This window comes from Aspergillus affinis, assembly GCF_023601865.1.
Source record: "Aspergillus affinis strain CMG 70 chromosome Unknown NODE_194_length_43087_cov_85_917112, whole genome shotgun sequence".
Lineage (NCBI taxonomy): Eukaryota > Fungi > Ascomycota > Eurotiomycetes > Eurotiales > Aspergillaceae > Aspergillus > Aspergillus affinis.
This window is the reverse complement of record NW_026515975.1, coordinates 1-13,980: the sequence shown is the minus strand read 5'-3', so window position 1 is coordinate 13,980 and position 13,980 is coordinate 1. Positions and strand designations below refer to the sequence as shown.

Here is a 13,980-nt window from a genome sequence, read left to right as displayed (position 1 = left end):
CTGACTGACAGCCTGAACGGTCAGGCGCGTAATCAGAGCCGCGCCAAGACTTTGGCCCTGGTTACCTAAGCAGACCCGCTCTTCTTCCTTCTTCTTTCCTTCTGGCCCGATCGATTTCGTCTTGGGAATTTATCCGGGTCGATGCATGCCTCTAGGAGAAACACCTACAGTGATCGTTGTCAAGAAGTCGATGTACAGATAGTGGGCGATCTGTCAGTTCATTTGAGGAGATTCTCCGTACAACTACAGTGGGAAAATCGGCGTATGATGCGTCACTACGGGTCAGACGGCTGATCCGGTGGAATTGCCAAATTAAATTAATATTGGCTGACTGGACGGATGCTTACAGTTCCACAGGCACCGGATTGATTGCAAAGCCTCTCGTCTCATCGGCTTGGGGTGGGATGACAACAAATAAAAGGGGCCATGGTGACTCCCAACATTAACTGTACGGAGTACTGTAGAGATCAGGTCAGACCCCACCGGCTCAAAGAGGACTAGTCCCCGATGCCTCGACGATGCGGCATCCGTGCGTCCCATTCGGAGTCTAGTCCTATTCGGGCTGTCCCTCTACAGGCCTCGTCTGGCGTTGGCGGATCGTTCCGTCCGTTTATGCGACGCTCCTGATCGATTTAAGCAGCTCGTTGCTTTCTTCTTCTTCTCCCTCCTCTCCTGACAGGTTGCGCAACTCTCCTTTCTGTTCCTCAAAGACTTCAAGGACTTCAACATGGACGCCGAACTCGTCAATGTCACTTTCAGCTCACAGCAGGAGCCGCCTCAGGCTGTCTCTTTCAATGCTTCTCCGCAGAAAGATGTCGTGCCGGAATTTCTCTTGGGCTGGTCGACCTGGCAGTATGTGGTGACCATTTTGCTCAGTGTGGTGGTTTACGATCAAGGTAATCAATGAGCATTGTCGAATTGTACTGCCTCGTGCAATTGGCTAATACCCATCCAGTTATGTACCTTAAGCGCAAGGGCTCAATCGCTGGGCCGACGTTCAAGATCCCGTTGATGGGTCCGTTTATCCAAGCACTTCATCCCAAGTTCGAGGCATATCTGGCACAGTGGGCGAGCGGGCCTCTCAGCTGTGTATCCGTCTTCCACAAGTATGCGTCTTGTCCATTTGTACCCCGACTGAGGGGGATCGAAGGGTCTTTTACTTACGCACCAGCATAGGTTTGTCGTCCTCGCCTCCGACCGCGATATCGCCCACAAGGTTTTCAAATCACCCGCATATGCCGAACCCTGCATCGTGCCTATCGCCAAAGACCTCCTCGGCCACAAATCATGGGTTTTCCTGCAGGGCAAAGCTCATGCCGAGTACCGAAGGGGATTGACGCCGCTGTTTACCAACAAGGCCATTTCCACCTACCTTCCAGTTCAAGAAAAGGTGCTGGGATATTATTTTAACAAGTTCGTTGTTGCCAGCGAGGCGAATGAGGGACGGCCAATGGCGTTCATGACCATGTTCCGCGAGATCAATTGTGCGCTCTCTTGCCGTACCTTCTTCGGCGACTATATCTCGCAAAGCGCTGTCAAGAAGATTGCCGACGACTTCTATCTTGCTACCGCTGCGATGGAGCTGGTCAATGTCCCTCTGTCAATGTACATTCCGTTCACCAAAACCTGGTTGGGCAAGCGGACGGCTGACGCTGTTCATGTCGAGTTTGCCAAATGCGCGGCTGCTTGCAAGGTGAACATGGCCAAGGGTGCTACACCTTCGTGCGTCGTGGATCACTGGGTACTTCACATGATGGAATCTGAACGCTATCGCGAAAGAACTGCAGCGGGGGAGACGGGGTTGGAGAAGCCTACGAACATGATCCGGGAATTCACAAACGAAGAAATCTCCGAGACTCTGTTCACCTTCCTGTTCGCTTCCCAAGATGCTTCCAGCAGTGCCACTACGTGGTTGTTCCAGATTCTCGCCCAGCGGCCCGATGTCCTCAACCGACTGCGAGAGGAGAACCTCGCTGCCCGGGGTGGCGACAAGAACAAACCCTTCGATCTTCCGATGCTGGAGTCGCTCACCTATACGGCCGCCGTCATCAAAGAGCTCCTCCGCCATAGACCCCCTGTTATCTTCGTTCCTTATCTCGCAACGAAAAACTTCCCTGTCACGTCCGACTATACCGTTCCCAAGGGCTCTATGATCATCCCGTCTTGTTACCCCGCTCTCCATGATCCGGAAGCTTACCCTGATCCGAATGTTTTCAACCCCGATCGCTGGATCACCGGTGACGCCGAGTCCAAGACCAAGAACTGGCTCGTTTTCGGTGCAGGCCCCCATGATTGCCTTGCCAGAAGATATGTGCCGCTCTCCATGGCCGGTATGATTGGCAAGGCGGCGTTGGAACTTGACTGGGAACACCATCCCACGCCCCTTTCAGAAGAGATTCGGGTGTTTGCTACCCTCTTTCCAATGGTCAGTATTTATCTCCTCTTCATTTGGCTAACCGGCTTGTACTAATAAGCATTCTAGGATGGCTGTAATTTGGTTTTCAAGAAACGATCATAGATGTGCGACTTTGTGTGCTTGGGGCTACACTGTCTGAGTAGAGACCCAGAGATTCTGTAGAATACCAACATGATACCATACATAATATTAATACTCATTTTACTGCCAGGCATTTATTCCTGTAGTCCTCATGATCTATTTCCTCTACATCCTCTTCTGTAGTCAATCAGTGCACGTGAGTTCACCTGTTCCCCCCAACCCTCATGACATTTTCTTTTTCGTCCGTCTATTTTGTACACCCAGCTTGTGCGTAGGCAGCTATCTCTTCTCACTTGATCCAGTATAAACTAAAGAAGAATAAAGCAAGACAAGCCAAAAGCCCGATAGGTAAGACCATGATATCCATTACTGGGATTAACTAGGAATCGGTTTCTGGCACGTACCAAATATTACAGAAAAGAGTATATACTGTTTTATCAGTTCCAATATCCTTTTGATTCTTTGCTGGGACAGAATAGGGCACCCATATTTGTGGTATAGATGTCCATGGTAGGTATCTTCAATCACGTGTATCAAGTCATCGGTTGTCTTTGATTAGCCCGCCATGCCATCACTTCGACCCCGCCTCTTTTTCGAGGTTCTCCTCAATATTCAATCCTCCTGTCTTTTCAAGAGTAAATCATCCACCAAGTTCAACAGAGGCTGTTTATTCGTGATATCGCAGGTAGTATCAGACATACCACCTTTGTTTGGAGACAACTTACCCGATTGCGCGAATACGGAACGGAAAGTCTTCGCAGAATGGGCGTCTTCTGTTCCATTCAAAAAGCAAGCTGTAGATTTTGAAATTCCTAATTCAGAAGAGCTAGGCATCAAGCTAGTTCTTTTCTTCAAATCACCCAATCTCCTTAACAAGGTATAATATCCATTCAGTAACGGAAAATGCACCTGGCAAAAAGACAGGGGTACTCATTGGTACAGATCCCGGGACCGAAATGGGCGCGACTTCGCATAGTAAAGGTGATCCCTTGATTATTCCAATAGAGATACCTGGAGATAGTCCGAACGCCTCAGGGAGACCTCTTCAAGAAGAAAGACAACTGTATATGAAAGAAAACCGTGAAGTGGAGATTGAACCAAAGTTACGCCTGCTTTTTATTTTGTTGTAGCGGACGGATTGCACGAGTTATTTGGCTGGACTATTGGAGAAAGAAGAGAGCTCACGGGGAATGAAGGAGACACGACAGGAAAATTTGGCTGGGCTGGGGAACTGAATGTGGTGCGTGTCACCGTCAACAAGGTCTTTTGTGATTAAACCCATTGGTTTTTGAACTTTGATAGGGAGGTCAGATTGGACTGGTGGGAAATGATCTGTATACCTAGAGTAGTCGTAATGTCATCTGTCCCAGTCTAATAAGTGGTCTTTATACTAGACAGTATAATCAGCTATACCGGAAATTGAAAGTTTTTATGAATCTCTCCTGATAGACGGGCTTCAAATTAGATTTTGAGTTCCTGATCATCGGTTGATTGAAACTGTTTAACACTGTGTAATACGATCAGGAAGATAATGTTAAGCTGTGAATGACTCGAGGTTTCATTCGCGTTAGAACCTACTCTCTTGACTTCCCATATACTTAGAACATAACCTATTCTCTCAATTAGCTATTTTCCAGAGTTGGGAAGTTGAGAAAAGAGAAGAAAGTCTACTTAGATCTACTGATCATTGGAGTTCTATAACATCCTAGTCATGGTTAACAGAATTTTGTAAGATTCCAGATCGTTCGTCAGTCTTCTACACTCTATTGGATCATGAAGGTTTCGTATTGCCTAGTAATTTGTATGCAGAATCGAAGCTCAAAGAAGGTCTGACCATCTTGATTTAGACGATCAAAACGAAGCTATTTAAAGTGCAGTATGACTACGTGGCTTCTTTGAAATCGGCTAATCTTGAAGCCATGAAATGCCGTCAGAGTTGATCTAGACGGCAAACGGTAAGGCATTAATAGCCGCACTGCATGCACCAAATGCTAGCTTGAAAAGCGAGATACAGCAGGGACCTCGAGGATGGAAGTCTCTAACAGATAATACCGGCGGCGCAAACCCCAAGCCCGTGAGTATCATGGCAGTGAGTGATACGAATGACAATGATAAGGGCTAATCTACTGACCAGAGATATCTTCAATCACCGCGGGAGTCCCGCAGCAGCCACCTCAAATTGACAATCAAAAAGGTCAGTCATACTCAAGGCAAGCAGGATCCATCACCAAGAGATCGATCCCTGAAGAACTTCTACAGAAGTACGAAAGCATCTTCCAACAGGGCATTAACTGTAGCCTGATACTCACCAAATGATCGAGATGTTTCGAGTACGAATTCGAGATCTTTTTAAGACTTATATCTGGAGACGCTTTACCCAACAGGTGAGCACTCATCGTGGTCGCAATATCCAGAGGAAGCACAACCTTTTGTTTCTGAAACTCCAGAAAGCGGTTATCTTGCTTAAATTGCATTATTCCTAGTTCAAACAGTCTTAAGCAGATGTCCATATGCTTATGGGACCGACGTGGTTTCTTCTGACATGAACCAACGACATAAAAAGATGCATCCAAGCTTTCTCCAGTCGGTGAGGGGAATTGCCAGTCGAACGCTCAAGACCAACGCGCGAGAAGAGAAGCTTGATCGGCACTGTTTGTAATGCCAGATCAATTAACTGATTACAGAAGTCTTGTACTGGATCTCTATCCTCCTGCTGGTCGGATTGCAGGTTCTATCAACGTCATTATCAGCATATCCATATCAGTTGAGCGAAGCATCTCTTCCCTTGCAAGCAACCAACCTGAATTATCAAGTACACCGCACCCCAATACTTTCCCAGAACGGGACCCATGAAGCCCAGAGGAGCCAAAAAGCTGTAAAGTGTCTCTGCTGCTTTTGTGGTACGCATCACCAAAGAGTTAGTGGGCTCATCTTCCTTGAGAAGCCCTCGTATGGAGTCTCCCCTCTGTTTTTGAAAGAATTCATCCATAAGTTCTAGGCGTGGTCTTATTCTTTCGTTCTTCTCATCATTTGAATCATCATTATCTTCAGACGCCGTGTCCACGTCGGCGAGCCACTCGAACACTGTGAACCCCCCATGTTCCTCTGAAGGGAAGCTGTCAGAGCTTTCACTAGAGTGAATCACTTGAGTTATTGTTACTAGTCATTTAATGGGTCGGAAATCAGATACCTGATGTTCAGCGCCAGCTTTATGTTATGCTCTGTTTTGATTAGCGCTGCAAATTCGCCCGGTTCAACATCTTTCCCCTTGTGTGTGAACACCATATGACTGATGTCCAGTTGGACAAAATGTAAGAGAAAGCTCCAACCTCGTTATATTGTGCTTTCGTAGCGACGATGGAGCCCACAACAAAGAGAGAAATGTACACATACAGGCCACGTCAAGCAGTTCTCTAAAGGCAAAGGCCACATGACTGTTGTGTAAAAAGACACAAAGATTTTGCGAGAACGACTCATGAGGGGTTTAGTAGACTGGGTTGGGGGTAGATGTTGCAATTTCATGTCGCTGAAGCCAGATAATTCCATATCTCCATAGGTGACGAGAAAAGCTAGAAAGTCATGTCACTGTTACCAAGAGAATTCGAGAACCTACAATCATTCATCCCAATAGCCCACATTTGTGCGATATGCAGGCACTCGTCATCTCGCTTTGGCTGCATGCGGCTCATGACTTGTCTCATCTCTTTCTCTGGTTTCAGCAATAGGTCTTGCAGTAATCCCTTCATTGGATATGAATCTAGTGAGTTATTAACAGTGTCTAATAGATTGAAGCGAAAGTATGGGAAACAGAGCCAGGATACCACGCCCTGACCGGGGCCAGTTTTCTCTTGGAGAGCCTCAGTCAAATAACTAGGCTTTATAAATCTACCAATAATACCGGGGCTTAGTTCATGATCAAACTCTTCCCCCACTTTCTGAAAGAGCCTTTTGAGTGCTATACGTTCACTGTAGACCATGCCAGGCATGCGTAGCGCACTCTCCTGTTTCCCATAACGAGTAAGCGGGACCTGCGAAGTTTCTCTAGCTTAACTTTAACGTACCTTGAGCTCGTTGAACCGCATATCTGATCTTTTCAGGTAACTAAAGAGGGAAGGTTCGCAGTAAGACTCTCTCAGGAGGTATAGGATCTATGGTATACAGCCATCGAAAAAGAGGCGGACTGCCGTCTGTTGTCGGCTTTTGAACATGGAGGCTCACTCCATTTCCATCTTGAACTAAGGACAGATAAATGTCATAAGTCGTTCAGTTGCTGGAAAAAGACCTCTGGATGTCAGGTAATGTCATGATTTGATGTTTATCGTCCCCTTCGGTCCGATGAGCTCCAGACTATTCTCCAAGTATAAAACTTTGTATAACCGCAGTGATTAGGCCTCCAAGCTGTATATTCGTTAGTACTGCCTTTTCGCAAAGGCATTTAAACACATACGAGAATGATTGGCGTGACAGGTTCTAAAAGATTCTGCAACGGCTGCGGAGACCGGAATGGCTGCTCCGGCAATAATCTCTATCGTCTTCTGGGCTGCTTGAATGGAGTTCAATTCCTGAGTCAGGTCCAGGATTTCCTGCTCGAGCTCCTTGATTTCCTCTGCCAATTCTCCTTCCTTCTCCTCTCCCATGAAGAGAACGTTTGTACGAAGGAGGAAAAGTCGCTCTTGATGGTAGAGAACCGCTCTTGGATCCCATTGGATGTCTCTTCGAATTTACTTATTTCCTAGAGCTTAATATTTATACGAGATACCGTATTCCCTGAAGGTAAGGTGATCAGACCGAGATAAAACTTGCAATGCGCGTCTTGCGGTCCTCTACCGCGATACTGCTATCGGCACAGAACGAAACAATAATGGAATCGAAACCTATCAGCAAATTAGCGGAGCGAAAAACGTATCGAAAGATACTGTATACTCTCGCCCTTCTGGGCGATATCAGCTGCTAGCAATCGGCTGTCTTAAAGTACGCCGTTGTAGTTGTATCCAAGTTAACATCATTTTCGTGTCCGCGCTTGTCGAAAAAAACTACAGAGCGAATAGATAACAATGTATCCGTAAAGCCCTCGTGGTAGGTCTGGTCGATAAGCGCCAGCTTCTGCTGAATGACAAGGAAACGCTCGTTGATCTCTACCGCCGACTGAAACGCTACTTTACCGGCCTGGGCTATGCACTCCTGTCCTGTTTCCGAAGATAAGTGCTGTCCGGCACTGACCGTGAAGTCTTCCTTTTGCTAGTCCGTCCGCAATGGATAGTGCTCTTCATAGCCGTTAGCGAGCACGTTAATCTCGTCGTCTGATAGAGAGCGAGCCGCTTCGAGGGCCTTGTCGACCATGGGATTAATCTCGAAAAGGCCGTCTAGCTTCTGGGCAACTTCATATTTCATGTTTATTTTCACTGGGATCGGCGAAATCAATCAAGGAAAAGTGGCATGGCTATATACTTGCCCAGAGGTGATTGAGTCGGCCCTTGTGTCTGTCTTATCTCGTATGACAAAGTATGTAGATGGTTCGAAGACTATCTCCTCTCTAAAGGTACCTTAAGACTTCAAAATCTGTGATCCTTATTCTTGGAGAGCCAGTGCCAGTATACCAGATACGAGCTTATTATTATTATTATTTAATCAAGTTTATTGTCCATACCGAGCCCCTAGGGCTATGACAAACCGTGTGTCGTTGGCCTGAGGCCTAGCCTCAGTCCCCTATCAGTTCCTAGGGCTATTCCCTCGTTTTGTATACATTCTGTTTCTTTTCCTCGCCCCATACCGCCTTCTTGCGCAGGGCCTTTGAGCATGTTTGCTCTCCTTGGCGTTCTAGCAGGGTGGGTGACGCCTAGGTGTGACCAGGCCACCCTTCCTGTTAGCCTTCTCCGGTCCGTTCAGCCTCCTCTAGAGCTTCTAGGCCTCTTTCATTGTCTCTCTCTGCTCTGTGCCAGATACGAGCTTTAAGGGGAGGCAGAAAAGACAAAAAAAAAAGAACAATTATTCATAGGGTGTAATGTTTCCGGGAGGAAATGAAGGCATGAAAGAAAAGGGAGGTCATTATTCTGACAGACTCAGTGGATAGAATTGAGGCTCTTAAACTTGAAATAATTCCACTATTATTCCCCCATGTTTAGGGGTGCGTGGCAATGTGTGGTGGGACGTGGTCGATACTAAGCCTCGATGCCAAGAGACACTCGGCCATTTCCAAGTTACTACTCCCATAGTCATCTTGCCGTTTAGTACCACTTGAGTAAACCCTCAAATTGATAGAATGAACCTTTAGAAAAAGAACTTTTAAGTCAGCTATACATCCACTGGACGAATTGGCTTTTCTGTCGCCTATCATGTACAACATTTAGCATTTGTGTCAGCGAAGGATGGCCTGTCTACGATGTTGGGTCTAAATTGTTAGCCTACCATCAAGCGCCATTTCACTGCATTAGTCCTTTACGCAGTACCACCATGGCCCACAAATGGTGAACTTAGGTTTTACGAGATGGTAGGCGGCTGTCCCAACATTGGTTTGATCTTGTGATGGAAGCAGCACCGATTCTTTTTCTTTATTTACCACATTTATCCTTGTGTCCTCAATCATCTTCTCTCTGACGACTTTGCGGTCATTTGATTCTTAAAATTAGAAAAGGAACAGAACTGTTCTTTACAAAGAGAATCTTAACTTCCATTACCAGATACGCCCCTAAACGAGTCACGGAAGCAACATGAGAAGACTAGTCGGCCAATATGCTATACTTCTTCCACAACTTGCAAATCAACGGGCAACCAAAATTTTTCTCGGTGCTCTACTTCTCTGGCTCTTTATATTCCAGTATTGTCGCTTCAAACTCTGGCGAGATCCTCACTCTGCATTCTTCAATGACCGCCATGTTTACGACCTCGGTTACAGTCTCTACCGCGAGCGTCAGGGCCAACACTTTATCTCACAGTTTAACTCGCCTTCAGACCCCCCAAAATCGATTAAAGGAGGGTCAGATCCCCTTGTCTGTGTTTCCTTTGTGACTATTCGGAGAAAATTAGACAATTACTTTGATCCGTCCATCGGCTCGCTACTGGAGGGTTTGGACGACAAGGAACGTCGTGCTCTACATCTTAACATCCTTTTTGCAGACACAGACCCGACGAGACATCCCAGCTGGGGCCAAGAATGGTTAACGAGACTTGTTGACTCAGCGGGCCAGTATAATGTATCGGAAACAGAATTAAAACATTTGCAAGTGTTAGAAAAGGAAGAAAACTTCTATGAGAAGGGGGTTTTGTATGTCCCTTTCAGCCTCTGAAACTAGCACAGTGCTTACCAGCTGCCCGACCGATTTTTATTAGTGATTATACCTATGCCTTAGAAAGCTGCCAACAAACCAACGCTCCCTACACGATTATTTTCGAAGACGACATTATACTCGCCACTGGCTGGTTCACCAAGACACTCGAGGCCCTGTCCCAGCTAAGCCCCAAGGACAACTGGATATATCTCCGCCTCTTCTACACCGAGACCGCGTTCAGTTGGAGCACGTCAGACGTTGCCTACAGGAATATGCCGTTTATATTTGCCTTCCTCATGCTCCTCGCTTTATCATGCCTTCTACTCCTCCGTCGATTTCGTCTCGGTCGGTCCTACCTCGATTATACAAGTATTGCTGTCGTTTGTTTGGTCTGCGTCCCGGCATTCACGGCTCTGGTTTATATGATGGGGAAGTACACGCTGATGCCGCTTCGTGGTGTCGTGGAGATGAATAAATCTGGGTGCTGTACACAGGGGATTCTGTTCCCAAAAGACCAGGTCAATGGGCTTATTGGATTCTTAAAGGAGAGGGGTCATGGTCAAACTGACTCTATGATTGAAGAGTATTCAGACAAGTCGGGTCTCACACGCTATGCATTGGCGCCGCCGCAGCTGCAGCATGTTGGTCTGAAGTCGAGCCGGAATAATCTTGATATTAATACCCAAAGTACTTGGGCTTTTTGGTTTGAAGAAAACGACCCAGTGGATTTAGATGAGGAACATAAAAGTCTGCTGCAGGATGAAGTTGTTCAAATGTTTTTAGATGGGTATTGAGTGTCAGTCTGTTTTGGTAGTCTGCCCTCGTTGGCTGTTGGAAGACATTGATGTATTTTATTGCTTTAAACCCCATTGTTTGACGTACTGGTTGATGTAGTGGCTCATCACAGGACTTATTGATAAAAACCGGCTCCGATTTCGTGTGAAGAAGTTCCGAGATAACCTCATATTCAGAGTGGTTACAGTTGCAATCTCGTAATTTTCATCCCCAAACCTCAAGTAATTTCATACTTAATATATGCCATATACAGTAATCTAAAAGCTACAACTGTATAATGGAGGATCATTTACCTTGTGCTAAAGCACTCCGACATCCCAAGGGAGGACGATTATCCTGGAACAGCTAGTAAAATATCACAGTCTCATGGCCCGCGAATTGATTGTTCTTCATACCCCCCACGTAACTTCCTATACGCACTTATGATCCACTATAGTTGCCTTGGAATTCATCAAGAGAGCAACAATCAAACCATAAAGACCTGGACTGAACATCAGTCTCGACTCAATCAGATCAGAATGTGTCAGCACCTACCAAGAACCTCTGCAAAAATGAGAATAAGGATCATCCCTACGTATAACCTAGGTTGTTGGGCTGTTCCTCGCACACCGGCATCGCCAACGATCCCGATCGCAAATCTATAACCAAGTCAGATCCCGTTCCGCGAGACCAGAGCTTAACACACATACCCAGCGGCCAACCCTGCTAGCCCAACAGAAAGACCAGCGCCCATTTGCACTAAGCTTGTATATAGGGTAACCCTTTGGGTGAGATTGTTTGCGATGAGAACGGAGACAACGAGGCCGTATATGGCGAGGATACCTGCCATAACGATTGGGACGATATCTAGGTACATGAAGAATTAGCGGGTGTTGTTGCTGCCAGTGAAGATTATCTCGCGGCAAAGGGAGGCCCAGATTTAGCTTACTTTTGACGATTAAATCAGGCCTCAGAACACCCATGGAGCAAACACCGACACCGGCCTTCGCAGTTCCATAGGCTGCTCCAAGCGCGGTTAAGACGATGGCGGTCGTACATCCTATGGATCCGAAAAATGGCTAGAGGTTCAGCGTAAAGTTTCGACAATCCCTCGGATTTGACTTACTGCGTAAACGGGACTGAAGAATTAAATTAGCATGGCCAACGCTGTCATCATTATGGCCGCGAATAGAAATGCTCACCAGAACTCGGATACCATTGCGAAAACTGAGCAAGGAGAAACGTGTTATGGACCTTTATCGTATATTTGCTCTAATGTTTCCCAATACGTGAGTGGTAAGAAATAACGTAAAGCCAACCAACGCTGAAACGGGATTGACCGCAATATATGATGGTGGGCAGACTGGTCAGATAAGCTGCCAAGTCACCGCTCGGATCTACGGATCGCTGGTCAACTTGAGTAACAAACACAGTTTGTCTTTGATTATGTGAGAAAGCGGAATGAGGGAAACTAGGGGTTCAGACAATCGTTGCATGACCCTGAGCAATGACGGCAGGATAAACTTTCTGACTTTTTTGTCTTGGCCTTCTCTGGCCACGCCAGTTAGGTAGCACGGAGTTATGACTCGACTAGGCAACCAAATAACCCACATTTTCGAGCAATCGATCAGGGTCTTGCCCCACGATCGATACGATTGAAGCACGCCTTGGAAGGAGCCGGGTCGGGCCGCTCAGGCGGATATATTCGCGAGCTCACGGAGGCAGAAAGCGAACTCGGGGATACTTCGGCGAATAGGAGCATCCACTTAATTGGGGACTAGAACGAAAGTAGTACCTAGATGATCATGTACAGGTGGCGAGAAAAATTAATTAACGCATTGTAGACCCCCGAACGCAGTTCCCCTGGGTAACTTAGGAAGCAACCTGCATTATTGCGTTACGACACCTCGAATTGAACAAACCGTTGCTATCAAACCCACTCATGTCTGAGATGCCCTGTGCATCTTATTGGAAGCTTGATAGTATCAAGCCAAGGTTCCATTCACGTACTCCGTAAATTTACTGAAATCCCCCGCTTTTCCTGATAATAATAACTGTACTATGCGCACTACCTATCGACCTCCCGGAGTCCTTGTCTTTTTCTAACACCCTTCCAGGCTGTCCTTCCCGTTTGTCCATAATGAAGTGTACCCAAAAGCCCCGAATCTCCCTCACCCCTCATATTCTTAGTCGCTGGTATTAACACCCTGACAGCCTCGGGGAGCATTTTGGGAATCCTTTCCGTTTGGGGGTAAACAGGCACTGACTCTCACCCTGGAAATGATTACATGATAAGCGTGCCCCACTGAATCTGGCAGTTTCTGAGTCTCTGACCTCATAATATGAGTAAGAGAATCCTGTTATAAAACCAATCATGAGAGGGGTTGAGTAACACGCCGGTAGGAGATTTCAGTGGAGCACGCTAGTGCTGCAATGTCACACCTAAGAACTGCAGGGATTGAAAGCTCGAACAACACGCTCAGATCATTTTAGGAAACCGGAAAACTTGGTCCCGGGAAATCTATTTCTCTGCTTGGCAATTGTGCCTTCCAAAATCATAGGCACGGCTTTATTAGAACAATATGGAGCAGTGCGGACACTATCAACTAAAACAAAAAAGTACCTTGACTAACCCAAATAGTTAGGTGACCCCGAGGAGTGATAGGATAACACCAGGTAATTTTTACTAACCACAAAGGATAAAGCTTCAATGTATTATGAAATAGGTACTACCTAGTAGCAGCTAGGTAGTGATGGCGCTTTATTCTTTTTACGTAATGGAATTATATGAGTTTGTAGCTGAAAACACTTAAGGCCCGAGCGTTTATAATACTCCCGCACTTGTCGGGAACAAAGGCATGCATTATGAGGAATGGCCTCCCTGAATGACAAAATTCTGTCTTGATCATTGATGGGAGCAAATATCCTATGTTTATTCTTTTGAACTCTCATAGTAGGTCTCCAGAGTGAACATGCCACATGAGTAACTAACCAAAAGATTCCTTATCTTCCTTGTTTATTAGCTCATGTTATGTGTGCATGAATCACTCGTGGCCAGCATGGATGTCTCACCTGTAACCTTCCCCTTTTAGCGAATGTTTGATTTCAGTTAACTGTGCCACTGTGGGACGGAGTTTTCTTTGCCTCATCCCCTGTCTGTGGACACCCAAAACTGGGGGTTGTTTAGCACGTTTATTTCCACGCTCCGCGCTAATAGATACTATTGCCTAATTCAGATTAGACTATGCGATATTTCAGTAAACCCTTACTCCGTACTGATCTATTCTAGCTGTGGTGCAATGCAGTATCTACGAAATGGACAAAGACAACAACGCGCACCATGAAGGTGTTCTGAAATGCTTATCAAGCTATCCCCTCGTCCGTCCGGGAAGCACAATTAGCGCATTTCAATTAGTGTATTATATTAACCAATTGATTAGCGGA

General features: G+C 46.3%; 4 protein-coding genes across 4 annotated transcripts; 2 read left to right on the top strand and 2 right to left on the bottom strand.

Annotated features, from left to right (window-relative positions):
- Window positions 1–727: 727 nt before the first annotated feature.
- Window positions 728–2,518, top strand: KD926_003709 (Cytochrome P450 61; the record flags this gene model as incomplete). The annotated part of the gene is made up of 4 exons (XM_053094947.1): window positions 728–896; window positions 956–1,106; window positions 1,177–2,425; window positions 2,483–2,518. The coding sequence occupies 4 exons, from the start codon at window positions 728–730 to the stop codon at window positions 2,516–2,518; spliced, it is 1,605 nt and encodes a 534-aa protein (XP_052950329.1).
- A 2,473-nt stretch (window positions 2,519–4,991) lies between these two features.
- On the bottom strand, window positions 4,992–7,134 carry KD926_003708 (uncharacterized protein; the record flags this gene model as incomplete). Its single annotated transcript, XM_053094946.1, has 7 exons — window positions 4,992–5,228; window positions 5,298–5,628; window positions 5,688–5,764; window positions 5,891–6,066; window positions 6,111–6,498; window positions 6,559–6,581; window positions 6,945–7,134. 7 exons carry the CDS (start codon window positions 7,132–7,134, stop codon window positions 4,992–4,994), a joined length of 1,422 nt encoding a protein of 473 aa, XP_052950328.1.
- A 2,070-nt stretch (window positions 7,135–9,204) lies between these two features.
- Window positions 9,205–10,556, top strand: KD926_003707 (uncharacterized protein; the record flags this gene model as incomplete). The annotated part of the gene is made up of 2 exons (XM_053094945.1): window positions 9,205–9,758; window positions 9,824–10,556. The coding sequence occupies 2 exons, from the start codon at window positions 9,205–9,207 to the stop codon at window positions 10,554–10,556; spliced, it is 1,287 nt and encodes a 428-aa protein (XP_052950327.1).
- A 411-nt stretch (window positions 10,557–10,967) lies between these two features.
- Window positions 10,968–11,755, bottom strand: KD926_003706 (V-type proton ATPase 16 kDa proteolipid subunit; the record flags this gene model as incomplete). Its single annotated transcript, XM_053094944.1, has 6 exons — window positions 10,968–11,038; window positions 11,092–11,195; window positions 11,247–11,403; window positions 11,486–11,615; window positions 11,663–11,675; window positions 11,739–11,755. 6 exons carry the CDS (start codon window positions 11,753–11,755, stop codon window positions 10,968–10,970), a joined length of 492 nt encoding a protein of 163 aa, XP_052950326.1.
- Between the last annotated feature and the right edge of the window lie 2,225 nt (window positions 11,756–13,980).